The 13,694-nt window shown below is 36.1% G+C and overlaps 1 protein-coding gene across 8 annotated transcripts in view; it reads left to right on the top strand.

Moving 5' to 3' along the window:
- Positions 1-13,694, top strand: part of DYNC2I1 (dynein 2 intermediate chain 1) — a 50,291-nt gene that overhangs the window by 16,470 nt on the left and 20,127 nt on the right. For 4 of the 8 annotated variants that reach the window (XM_075125983.1, XM_075125982.1, XM_075125979.1 and 1 more), the window contains 7 exons: positions 268-332; positions 2,230-2,290; positions 5,965-6,030; positions 7,153-7,197; positions 8,607-8,811; positions 10,704-10,806; positions 13,016-13,145. In XM_075125983.1, coding sequence (XP_074982084.1) covers positions 6,001-6,030; positions 7,153-7,197; positions 8,607-8,811; positions 10,704-10,806; positions 13,016-13,145 — 513 coding nt within the window. In that variant the 5' untranslated portion in view covers positions 268-332; positions 2,230-2,290; positions 5,965-6,000. The remainder of the gene's footprint in view (positions 1-267; positions 333-2,229; positions 2,291-5,964; positions 6,031-7,152; positions 7,198-8,606; positions 8,812-10,703; positions 10,807-13,015; positions 13,146-13,694) is intronic. The other 4 variants (XM_075125985.1, XM_075125981.1, XM_075125980.1 and 1 more) reach the window with 4 other exon arrangements.

Below are 13,694 nucleotides of genomic sequence, written 5' to 3'. Positions count from 1 at the left end.
CTCTCACAGTTTGTATGGCAACTTCCAACTTCTCTGTATGTGTGTGTGTGTGTGCATATATATATATATATATATATCTTCTTACTATATGTTCCATTCTATGCATCCGATGAAGTGGGCTGTAGCCCACAAAAGCTTATGCTCTAATAAATTTGTTAGTCTCTAAGGTGCCACAAGTACTCATGTTTTTTTGCCGATACAGACTAACATGGCTGCTACTCTGAAACCTGTCACTATGAATTATGCTAGTCTTTCAATTTTTTACAGAAGACTGAACACAAAAAACAAGGAAAGAGCTTAAGAGAAGAAGAAACCAGCCATCATCATGAAAGGTACACTCATATATTTAACGTTATTATATACTGTACGATATATGTTGTTTGTATGAAAGTCACAAAGGAAAGGTACAGTTCACTACCCAAATATTGTTAAGCGCATTGTTGTCACTCAATAATAAATATGTTTTTACTACAGATAATTTACAGTGTGCATCACAATCTTTTGGGAGGCAATTTGTACATTAAAATTATTACAAAACCTACATATTCTGCCCTAAAAAAGATGATTTGTTAAAAAGCATATTCAGGCTTTCCTTCCTGTTGAATTCTTTTGATTTTTGGTTCAGAGCGGTGAGATGCAGACTTGCAAAATATAGGTTAATTTGTTCCTTGTACTTAAATTGTGAGACAGTCCAGGAACCTTCAGAGCCAGACATCTGTTTGTCTGTCATCTGACAGTTTATCACATAGTCATATGGATACTTGGTAAACTGTGAAGCGCACCTTTTATTGTTTCTTTGAATTGTAGATGTCCTTCTTAGCTGCAAGTCTGGCATGGCATTTAAATTATTAATTAGATAGCAATTTCAGGGCTACACATACAGATTTCCAAGGAAAAGGGTCTTGACAAGGAGGGATAAAAGATCTGCGTGATATGCATAAATTATTTCCTTCAGTGATCATAGAGTTTACACTTACATACTAAAGATAGAATATAGTTCTTGTATTCTTTAGTGAATCAGCCATGTCAAATCTCTATACAGCCTTCTGGAATATAACTCTAGACATACTGGCAGGCAGAATTCTCATTGCTAGGTTTTAGCTTAGCTCTTTAGTGAAAGACTGGTAGGATTTCCTGACTTCTGAGGGTACTGAGGTAGTGCATGAGCCTTCACCTGACATCCCTGCAAGGTATAAATGCGGTGCCTAAACATTCTAGTCAGTTTCTCTTGATCTTGGCCAGTTTATCATCCTGGGAGTTTTGCCTCCTGTACATCAAAGTTAATGACTGTAACATTGCCAGAGCAGTATTTATATCTATCGGGGTGGCACAAGATGGCCAGCAAACAGCCTGGCTTGCTCTCTACTCTGCCACCCCTATTCTCATAGACAAAATTACTTTAAGAATTGAGGGCATTCAACACTATAGAGTTATGATCCAGGAATGAAGAAACTTGTTCGAATGTTATCTTCAGAGAAGCAGAATTATAGGCAAGTAATTTTTCTTTCTGACTTTAAATTCTCAAGCCTATGTAACTAAAGGGATTTCTTTCCCCAGGAATGTGGGAATCCATCCCACTTATATTTTATCTCCTCTCTTTCTTCATACCCGTAAGTCTGTTCCATAATATGTCTCAAGAACTGTCCTGTTACTTTGGCTGAAGGGGAGTGGACTTTCTTCATTTGAAATCCATAAACTCTGCCTCCAGAATAATTGGAGGGACAGTTAAAGAGCAGCACAAATTATTGCTTTTCTTTCCTTCTTCAGGGGCTGACTGTGGTGCCTCCTCACTTCTAACCCCAAAATGAAGGACCAAGTTTGAATGTAAATCTCTTACCTCAGCATAAAAGAACAATTGCCAGGCTTGGCCCATTTTTGATTTACTGACAATGATGTCAGTAATACTCGGTAAATGTACAGGACTAACTCTTTCTTCTTAACTTTTTCTATAATTACCACTCAAGGATAGCAATAGGACATGTCAGACAGTATATCTGGGCAGTGTTTGTGCAATTGTTTGCTGATTAATCACTTGGCTCTTGGCTCACATCATCACGGAGGCCTGCAGAAAGAAACTCAGAATACAATGGCTGTTAGGTTTTGTTGCTGAAGTATTGAAGTTTATTGGAAGGCTTCAGTACTTTTTAATATAAAATAACTGTTTTCCCCCAACACAATATTTTCCTCTGACTTAATGCAGATTCATAGTGATATTCCGTTTATTTCTAGGAGTGCAACAGATAAAGGAAAGAGCATTGAAAGGGAAAAAAAAGAGGACACGAGCCAAAGGGTAAAACTATTTGTTTTGGAGTATTAGAATACAGGGATTTTGTTAGAATTAGTGATATAGTATAGTAGTTACTATACGTAATGCAACTAAAAATTATCACAACACAATGACATGATTAAAGTAGATATGGTAATTTGTATATATATATTAAAGATTTCTTAAATAACTTTGATGTTTCAGGATGAAGTATAGGAAAATTGATTTATTCTTTATCAGTGTGCCCCTCTTACAGAGATAGGTGCCTAAGTGCAGGCCGCAGGGAGGTGCTTATTTCTGCTAGTGATACACAACCAGGAATTTGTTTCCTGGAGTTTGTTGGCTTAGGCACCTAAGGTGTTTCTTGTAAGAATGTCAGACAGGTTCCTAACTGAACACAAAACAGCTGGAGGAGGAGAAGGTGAAATTTATCTTATAACATTTAGGTCAGAGGTTAGAGCACTCACCTGGGACCTGGGAGGACCCAGGCTCAATTCCCCCCTCTTCCTGAGGGGGAGAAAGGATTTGAACAGGGATCTCCTACCTTTTAGGAGAGTGCGCTAACCATTGAGCTGTTGGGTAGTCTGATATGGTGCACCCTCAATTTCTCCTGTTGAAGCTACTCCACTGTGGATAAATAATTAAAGAATAAGTGGAGCAGGGGGCTGGACCCTTGGTCTATCACAGCTCAGGTGGGTGTCCTAACCATCAGGCTACAGAGTAATTCTTCCCCTCCCACCCCCTGCCACCTAATGATATGCCCAGAGGCAGAAATTTCGGTGTCAAGGGAACTTTTACCCTCAAAATTTAGGCACCTGAAGAGTTTGGTAGGCACTTTATGGATTGCAGTGGAGCCTAAAATGGGGACTTAAGTACCTATTCCCCAGGCCTAGCTGCTTAACTCTGGGGTGTAGGTTCCTAAGTGTCTTTGTGAATCCCACCTTTACTCAAAATTTTTTCAAAATCTTACACATTTGGGGAAAAAATCCCCCCAAAGGTGGGAGAAGTTTCTAACCATACATTACAAGAAAAACCCGTTTACTTATATACAATATAAAAATTCCACTCTTCCTCTATGCGGTTGTTATAAGCAGAGAAAATGTGATTTTAGCTAAATAGAAAGAAATTAACGTCTTATTCTATCTGTCATGAGACCCTCAATGTAATTCATAACTATCCAGTAAAATAGTTGCCACAGGGATGATAAAAAAAAATGAAAGTATGCAAAGAATAGGATCAGGGCTCATGTGGATCAAAATAAATTAGAGGAATTTTCCAGAACGGATACCATAACAGTTATTTACTTATTTTGTTCAAGTTTGTGTACCAGTAACTCACCAAGACAGACCTTTTAACTATTGAGACATTTTTAGCATATTTCAAACAGCAAGATTACAGAGGATAGAATTCTGTAATGTTGAGATTATATCTCGGAAGCATCCAATAAATCTAAAATTCTGTTTTGGAATACTGTGCTGGCATCTACATATGTAGAATTATGGTCCCTACTTTTTGGCAAGTAGATCCTGTTCCAACACCTACGGAAGTCAATGGATAGATTTCCATTGATGAAAGTGTATCTGGTTCAGGCCAGAAGTAAAGAATGATGGTCAAGGATGTATTGTAAACTGATTAAAAAAGAAACATTTATGAACCAGAGCCATTTGTAAGTAATCTACATAATTTTAGTAAGTGGATTTTAATAGAATATTGAATGCAAACCTTTTTTTAATGCAACATTAAGATTACACTGTTTATTTTTTTTAAAAGTCAGGTCATAAAACATTGAGGAAAGTATAAAGTTAAAGATTCCTTCAGGAGTGTAAATGTTCACACCTGGCACTTATGTAGTATTTTGTGAGATACACTTGACAAATAATAGAAATAGAACATATGTACAGTGTGGACAAGCCAATGTTGTTGTAGGTACTGTGGCCTTGAAGCTTGGATCTGATCAAACTGTGCTTGGTGCAGGATCTCTGGTCTCCTCCAATACTGGCTCCATGATGCCTGACTTGGTTCCAGATGTAACTTAGTGTGGCCTCATGGTTGCATTAAGCTATACCAGTTGGTAATAAAGCCCAAGAGGCCAGGCAGGAAAAGGAACTTTTTTGAGTATGTATCAGTGTAGAACTCACTCTAGGTGCATATGTGCTTCATGTATACCAGATCAGAGTCTTTTGAATAGCAGTGTCAGTCAGGGCTCTGGATGTGCCGTGTGTCTCCTCATGCTCCTATGCAAAGGCATAAAGGGTGGAGTGAACGCAGCCCTCCCACAGTTCCCTCTTGCCATCTGTGGCAGTGAGGTGGAACCTGGCAAGTACCTGACCCACTGGTCTGTACCTCTGGCTGGATCTTTGAGTCCTCAGAAACTTGGACTTCGAATTGTGAGGGAACTGCGGGAAGGTTGTGGCCACCCGCCCTTTATCCCACCATATGAAAGCATGACAAGGCACAGGGCATGAGCATGGCCCCAACAGACACTGCTATTCACAAGACTCCAATCTCACATACAGTAGGCACACGTGCCCCTAAAGTAGAATCCATGCCGACTGCAACATTTAGAAGAACCACATATACTGTAGGGTAAGTAATTTATTTTTCTGGTCTTTTCCTTTGCCTCATGGAAAAGCAAGACATTACATACACAAAAATTGTGTTACTGTGCAGTCTTAACTTTACAGTAAGTACTCAGCAGTGAAAGATTAAGGCTGTAGTGTTAAGCTTAACACTGCCCCCTTGTGTGAGTGCATTATTACAGTTTTTAAATTTGTGATCACATACCTTTTGTCATTTTCTTTCAAGCTTTGTTTTCATAAACATTTTTATTTTTAGTTACTCCAAGCTAGGTTGTACCCTTAGACACAGCTTTGTGGGAGGAGAGGTGCATATATACACTGCCCTAGGAATAGTCTTGGGAGGAATTTTGACTTAGCATCATGATTCCCCCCAAATTCTTCTTAGGCTTGGTCTAGAGCTTACTTCAGTATAATGTAAGTCACTCTGGGGTATGAATAATCCACACCCCTGAGTGACGTAAATTATACCGACCTAAGCACCAGTATAGACAGCACTATGCTGGCAGGAAAGCTTCTCTTGCTGACATAGCTACCACCTCTTGCAGAGGTGGATTTTTGATGAGAACGGGAGAGCTCTCTCCTGTTGGCATAGAGAGTCTTCACCAGACACACTACTGCGGCTCAGCTGCATCAGGGCAGCTGTGCCACTGTAGTACTTCTAGTGTAAACTAGCCGTTACTCTGTGTGTATGTGTGTGTGTGTAAGGTAATTATTAGCAGCTCTTAAATGAGTGTAGCTTTCTTTCCTTCATTTTCCGAGCCAGTACCATTGGGCAGTGTGAGTCTGTTCCCACACCTGTTTGCTCTCTGGAGAAGCAGCTGGTGTGCAGCCCCCTACTGCACAGATGTATCGGACCCAAAATCCAGACATCTTTAACAAAGCTGTAAAGGGGGCGGGGTTGGAATCTTACTACCCCTTATTACTCTGGATGGCTGTATTAGGTTTGACTCAGCCAGCCTTTCATGTCTATAAAATACATTGAAGATTGCAAGCATGATATAATGCTCAGTGTTAAGAATTATTAATACTAATATATTTACAATCGGTTCTTTCAGTTACTTAGTTCAGGGCCACATTTCATTTCTTTTCTCTTATTGTTTTTATATTTTGATTCATTAGCAACACCAAGGTGAACATGTGTCAGCATGGAAACCTATGCAGAGGCAAAAAAGTGAGGAAGAACTTGTAAGCACAATTGATATATTTTATTTTCTCTTGATTTCTTGAGAGCATGGAACTATCAAATAGCCTTCCTTGTGAGTTAAATTCCATTTGTTGTTGTTTTTTTCAATACAATTCTGCATAGTATTTTTATGCAGTTTAATTAGTATGAGATTTTCAAAAACTGGCACAGCTATAGAGAGACCAAGGTTTTGTTGCACTAAAAATACCTGATCCTACCCACTAACTTGTAGGCCACTGATGTGAATTATCAAAAGTGCTGGTGTTGTACATTTTTTCATAAATGCACAATTTTATTGTTTTGAAATCTTTTAAAATCCCTTTCATTCTGATAGTAAAAGTTATGAATAAATAAAACAGAATAGCAAAGGGGGGAGCATAGCTATAAAAAATTAATAAATTGGTCGCTCATTGCTTTTTTTAAAAGCAGACACGGGTATTTAGAGAAATGGTGGCTTTTGGAGGGCAATGGGTTAAGGACAGCCAGCACAGCTACTTCTTGTCAGTCATTTTAGTAAGAATAAACTATTCTCTCAGTAAATTCAGTATTGCTTTTAGCTGATATTGTAATCTTGTTAGATTAAGTTATTATCAAATGAAGATTTGTTGTTTGCCCACTAATCTGTGGCTCTCTTTTTCCTAGTTCAAATTTACAATTGGATTACTTTATTACTAATCAGCTTTGAACCCCATTATAATTAACATAGTGTATAAGGAATGTTCCGGTCTAGTTCTCTGAGAAATAAGGCAGTTTTATTCTGTTGTTATACCAATATAAAAGCTACAGTAACTTTGTGTGGGGCTTTGTTGAAACCAGCACATTTAATCTCCCCCCAAATAATCATAAGAAAAGAAGCTGTTATTCATAGAATGTGATTCAGTTGTGGTTTGTTTGTGTTGTTGTTATTGTATATCAATCATCACCACCTGTTACTACATATTTCTGTAATTCCATTTATGATCTGACTTTGTAGTAATTAGTTTTATAAATATATTTTTCAATTTTATTAGAGAACATAACAATTAAGCCATTCACTATTTATGTTCTGGCAAATAAAAGATCAGTGTATTGTAAAGTTTTATATAATGGCTTAATTTATTATACTGTTATATTTCCCCTTCTAGGAAACCAGTGATAACTATTTGACAAATTATGAAGATGATTTTGAAGTATGTATAAGTTTATTCCTTTTGTAATCATTCATAAGTGTAACTTGTTGTTTGCTGTAATAACAAATATAACATGGTTTGTGTTTTATGCTTTTACTTTTTTGGTAACATTGTGGCCCTTTCAGACTTCTTGCCAGGCTTTTATCTTAATCAAGTCAAATTTCTGAGTCTGGGGGTAGGGAGAAAACAGGAGGGGCAACTTTGACTTTCCATTCAGAGTCTTCAAAGGATCATCATTCTGTCTTACTAGATTTCAGGTATTCAAACCTTTTTGAGTAAAAGTCTTGAATTTTGGCCTACTCACTTGTTACGGAAAGAAAAACTTAAATTCGACATGTATGTCTGACATGTCAGTAGGTCACCAAAATGTGTTCAGTGTAGCAATTTACAAAAATTATATTAATTTTTTTTATTGGACTTGCAGTTTGGTTTGAAGAATAAAATAAGGTTACCAGCTCTATTTACCAGAATTTAGCCAAGAAAGTTGTGTAAAAAAGTGTGCCCCAAGGACCTTTATTACTAGCCATGTCCAACCAAATTGTGGACTGTGGTCATCTAGGGTCTGTGTGTGAAATCTTGGCCCCATTGATTTCAGTCAAAACCACAATTTCAAGTTGTGTGTATATATGGTATATCTCCTTTGATTTCAGTGGGACAACTCTTGTGCTTAAAGTTAAATATGGGCCTAAGTCTTTGCAGGTTTGGGAATCTAGATTATTTTTTTTAAATGATGGCTGTTAGAAAGTGTTTAAAAAGTTTGGATTATCACAGTCCTAGCATATATAGATTAGTGGGAAAAGAGAAGATGAGGTGAAAGATGCAAAATAAGTACATTTTATTCATTGGTTGCAGAAATAGATATATTTATTCCATCATTAATATGACCATTTTATGCCATATTGTTATAGACTACATAATGGTGTGTGCTGGTATAAAGGTTTTATTGGCACGAGTTGGGGATGACTACAGGTGCAAAGCCACAAAGAGTTATGCATCTCAGCTTAAACAAATGTTCATAAAACAGTTACAGCACCACACACCAGCACATATATTGTTATGATATGCACTTTAAAAGATTTTAAAAAAAAAAGGTACTGTTTTTCTGTTCCAAGACACTGGGTATGGCTAATCCAGATAAGCTTATCACAGCATTTAAGAGAACGTAATTTATTTAAATCAAAGAATTATTTTTTAAAATTACTCCTGATCAGAGGATTTATGGCCATTTTCATGCATCATTGCTCTTGAACTCTTTTTGCTCTTCATTGTATTGAGCTATAGGATTTTTTTTTTAAATGCATCTTTAAAAAAAGACAAAAAGTATTTTGACACAAGCACCAGTAGTATGATTTAAATTTTTTGATTTCATTTCTGTTTAACATTTATTAAAAGTAGTGTTATTTTTAAAGGATTATGTAGATGATTTTGATGACGATGATGATGAAGACAATGATAGTGAGGCTAGAGACTCAGAAGAAAGACTAAGAGAGATCCCTGTTTCCAAAAAATCAGAAATAGAAGAAATTCAAAGAGCAATTAATGCAGAAAATGAGAGGATTGGTACCTTACTACCAAAGCAAATTCAAAAAGAACATGAAAAGGAACCAAACATGGGTATGTGATTGAGCTCATCTTCTAAGTGTTGTTATTAAATGCATTGCAGCTTTTGTGCAAACAAGATACTTCTGCTTGCTCTAAAGATCTCCATTAAAGGCAAAAAACTAATGTTCTGAGTAAATCACTTAGCTTTGTGGCTAAGCAGCATAACTTTAAAATAGCTAACCAAAACTTCAGAGATATTACTAATGAATTCAAATGTGAAGTATAAAGGCCGAGACTTAATAACCCTGTTCCCTCATTTGGAGGGCTGGGAGAGCTGCAGATCATGTTTCAGCTTCCTATGGTGTCGCCCTCCCAGTCTTTCAAAGGTCTTAACAACGTCCTCCAACAGAAGGAGAGAAGTCAGGACCTGATATTTTTTATGTTAAAAACAAGAGAAAAAAAAAACATTTTACTGGTGGAAAAAATAACCAAAATATAAAAGAACACAAACACGATTTTTTATTTTTGGTTTATAATTCATCTTTAAAGTATAGTTTTGCTGTGAAAAGTGACTATGTAAAATGACAACCTCTTCCTCGACAGATCTGCTTAGTTTATTGACTATGTCCGCCATAAGGCCCCGATTCACCTTCACACAGTCTAACCACGCAGATCACAATGCTGGATTGGGTCTATAAGAAGCGCTTTTATTATTTTTTACTCCTCTTGGTACTTCAGGGCAAATACAGCTATGGAAGAGTGACTGAGTTTCTCTCTAGATAATGCAACATCAACTGCATTTTTAACTAAAATCTGATTACAGAATCTTTGTCAGAACTCAGTTTGACTTTGATTCCAGGTTGAGTAAGTAGTAATTTGGCAGTTAGAAAAATCATCTTCTTACTTGTAAACTGAGCAGATTTGATCTAATTATTAAAAGGCAATAAATGTGGAAATATGGGTCCTAATTTTTAGTGCAGACACAGCTTAAAAGAGGGCAGGTTTTGTGAGAGCCTTCTGTATAAGAGTCAGTATATTGCAGTGCAGATTTCCTATATTTCTTGCAGAAGCTCACCATTCCTGCGTCAGCTTTTAATGTATGCTCTTGTATAGATCAGATTTGTAAGTTCCCTTATAATACTTGCTGCACAAATTTTGATTTATTGTAAATTGTACAGTATTTTATGTATTTTGACAAATCATTCTGATTTAATGTAAACTACAGATCACTATAGCAGTGATACTTAGCACTCCTATAGCATCTTACATTTTAAAAGCACTATACAAACATTATCTAACAAATCTTAGCAATCTTCTTCTAAGATAGCTAAATATTGTCGACTCTGACATTGATTCAGACATGGAAGTCAATTGACTTTTCAAAGCCCACATAGTGAGTCACTGGCAGAGCTGGAACTAAAATTTAAGAGTTCATGGATTCTAGCTCTTTAGTTGGTTCATTGACTAGACTGGCTTTAGAGCAGCAGGTTTCAGCTTGTGCCTTATGTCCCCAAAGGGCTACAATGTCTCCTCTCAACCAGTGATTCCGCCTCAGCTGTAGAGGCCAACCTCCTATTGGGAGGTGGTTTATACCACCTTCTGCCAGCTTGAGTGAATCTGACCTAATAATCACTATTTGAACAGGGCCATCTTAAAGGCAGAGTATTGTCGCTGATCCTTGAACTCTTAATGTACATTGGGGAATTCTTCATGGTGAAAAGAAGGGACAGTTTTAAGAGAAATGAAAATCTGAATAGTAAAGGAAAAAAGATTAGTTGCTTTATATTTGATAAAGTTTTGATACCCAGTGCACCACTCCTTTTCCTGCAAATATATCCTTACCTGCATAATTAATCTTTAGCATCTGCACATCATAACACATTTTGTTGATTGCTATAACTCCAGTTATCTGACATTTTAATGTTTTATTAGTTTCACTCACAAAATTTTGTAATATCATACAGAAAGGCAAGATTCTCCTGCCAGAGGCTCTCTTTGTGGAATGTTCATGGATTTTGAAACAGCAAACCAGCGGCAAAGTAACCGAAATATGGCCAGTAAACAGAAGTAAGCAGCATTAAAAATTCACTGCATGTAGCTGTTTAGGCAGCTCACCATCTAAAATGTAAATTCTTTTCATAATGTTTGAAATATTCTTAGTAATATTTTATATGCAACAGGGTTGATTTGATTTAAATCATGATTTAAATCACTAGTCCGGAAGACTCGATTTAATTATGGCTTTCTACATAAAAGTGCATTTCTACATTCTTTCTACATTCTTGTTGGTTGTTATAAATATATTCTTCACAACTCAGAGATAGATGTAGGTTTCATTTTTAGTAGGTATACACTATACATTTGTAAACAATTCTTTATTTTGAAAACTTTTCAGATTAGTTTTACAGCTATATCAGAAAATGAATGATTGGTTATTTCATTTACCAAAGGTAATTGAAGCAGATATTTATGAAGTCATTGGGAGGTGAACTATCTCCAATTCAACAGGTTAATCATTAATATTTGGAGGATTTTCTTGCCATGCTGTATTAGGAGGAGAACATCACCAGAGAGACATTTAAATTGTTTTATTTAACTAAAACAACAACGTTAAGTATTCTGGATTTTTTTCTTCAACAGCAAACATATAATATTTTAACAAAACAAGCATATGTCCCTCTCTTCTCACATTTATCTCCAGCCTTCTTCTCCTTGTCCAGATCTATTCCACCCCCAACAATCTTCTATTCATTGTACTTCTTGAAACTTTGCACTTTTAGAGAGAGGTAAGGGATTGACTCTGTGTACACAAATTTGCAGAGGTACTATAGAGTTGAGGTCTCTTATTTCTCACCTCTCTATATATTATTTATTTATTTTAAAACATTTTTGCTGTTAAAATCATGTTACCTCTGGAGATGCAAATCCACAGTTTGAGAACTGCAAAACTAAGCATCTCTGATGGTGTCGTCTAGACTGAGAACTGATTCCCATTGTGTATATAGAAAGATTAACCTAAATAATCTATACCGAAGCCTGTGGAACCCCATGAGATTGGGTGCCTAATCCATAAACTATTGGAACTCATTTACAAAACTTTTCTTAAACATTACATGAATATATTGTCTCATGCTATAGAATTAGAATTTATAATCCCTATTCCTTGATGAGATATCTTTGAGCTATAACGTATCTTAATTAAAACTATCTTTAGATAGGCTTTTCCTCAAAAATCTTTAGATAGGCTTTTCCTGATTTTATCATAAAAATCCGATTTAAAATTAAAAAAATCCGATTTTTAATTGAAAAAAAACATTGATTTTTATCCATCCTGATATATAATTACTTTATATATAAATAATATTTTATATAATATTTTATTTTACATGTGATGAAGGATTGCTTTATCAACTACAGTTATTTGGTTTAAATTAAATCCCTTTTGTACGCTTTGTTTTAAATTAAAGAAATATTAAAATAATTTCTTTGAGTAAGTGTAACAAAGAACAATCAATTCTGTTCTATAGAATCTAAATAGTGTGGGTTTGTCTATACAGTCCGCAGCAGAGAGCTTCTCAGACAGGGTCAACAAATTCGGAATTGCACTGCTGCACTAAATATACCTGTGTGGACGTTGCGGGTCAGGATGGAACTCAGGCTCTGAAGCATAGGGAGGGGCATGGGCTTCAGAGCCTAAGCGCTAGCCAGGCTGGGAGTCTTGCTGTCACAGCTTGTGTAGATTACCCTGTGTGTACACAGAAAAAATTGTGAATATCATTAACATATTTGGCATGGCTTTAGGAGTACTTCCCACCATCCTAACTATTTGAAGAACGTAAAGTGCATCTGTTATATCACAGGAAGCGTAGTTTTTCATAGCTTTTCAGTAAGGTCTGTAACTTAACTTGTCACTTTGAATAGTTGGACACAAACACTCCCTAGGCTATAAAAAGCTTGGGTTTATGTATACCTCTAATTAGTAGTATAAGTTTCCCTAGATTTGCAGTTAGGTCTTGGAAGTCATATATGATCTTTACCTTAATGTCACAATAAACTAGATTCCTAATAGTGCCATTCCTTGTATGAGTATCTACACGGATAAACATTTTAATATCAATGGGCATTGATCTGGGACTCCATGCATTTGTTTGGAGGGGTGAATAGATTGCTAGATCTGTAGTACATTATTGTGTAATGCCATTTTCCTCTAAATTGCCATGGGTTCATATAGATTTTGCATCTTAACTCTTTTTCTGTTTTGTAATTAATTGTAAAGGAAACGCAGTTCAGAACTGCTCCGACTAATTGACCTGGATTTCTCAGTCAGTTTTTCTTTACTGGATTTGCCTCCAGTGAATGAATATGACATGTACATCAGGAACTTTGGAAAAACAAACACTAAACAGGCAAGTACCTGACTTTTAAGACTACATAAATCCTGAAAACTGAGATTCTTATCCTGAAAAATTATTTTCCTTCCATTGGTTACATTAGCTAGGAGGGTGGTAAATGTCAACACTTTAATTACTTTTGACAAGAGAAAAACCATGTCAGGAATGAGCCTAAACAGTCAGTAGCGCTCTAGTTTTTAGAGGAATTTGTATATGAAGTGGGAGGATAGTGGGAAAAATAGTACAATGGCAACAGGAAGCAAGGCAATACCTAATACATTCATAAACATTTTTAGATGACTAGTGCTTATTAACATAAAGGACAGCTGCAAAACCACAGGAGTCCTCAGAATATTTGCAAGAGATTCAATATTTATCCTGAACTAAGTGTGTCAAAGCATTAAAATAGTTTGTCTGTTCTGTGTCTTCCGGAATGTTGTTGGTAGATGTGTTCAAAGATTTGATTTTAAACATGAATAATTAAAAATACATTAAAAGAAAAGGAGTACTAGTGGCACCTTAGAGACTAACCAATTTATTGGAGCATAAGCTTTCGTGAGCTAC

This window comes from Caretta caretta, chromosome 2 (genome assembly GCF_965140235.1).
Source record: "Caretta caretta isolate rCarCar2 chromosome 2, rCarCar1.hap1, whole genome shotgun sequence".
In the NCBI taxonomy this organism is placed as follows: Eukaryota; Metazoa; Chordata; order Testudines; family Cheloniidae; genus Caretta; species Caretta caretta.
This window is presented reverse-complemented; position numbering and strand designations above follow the sequence as displayed.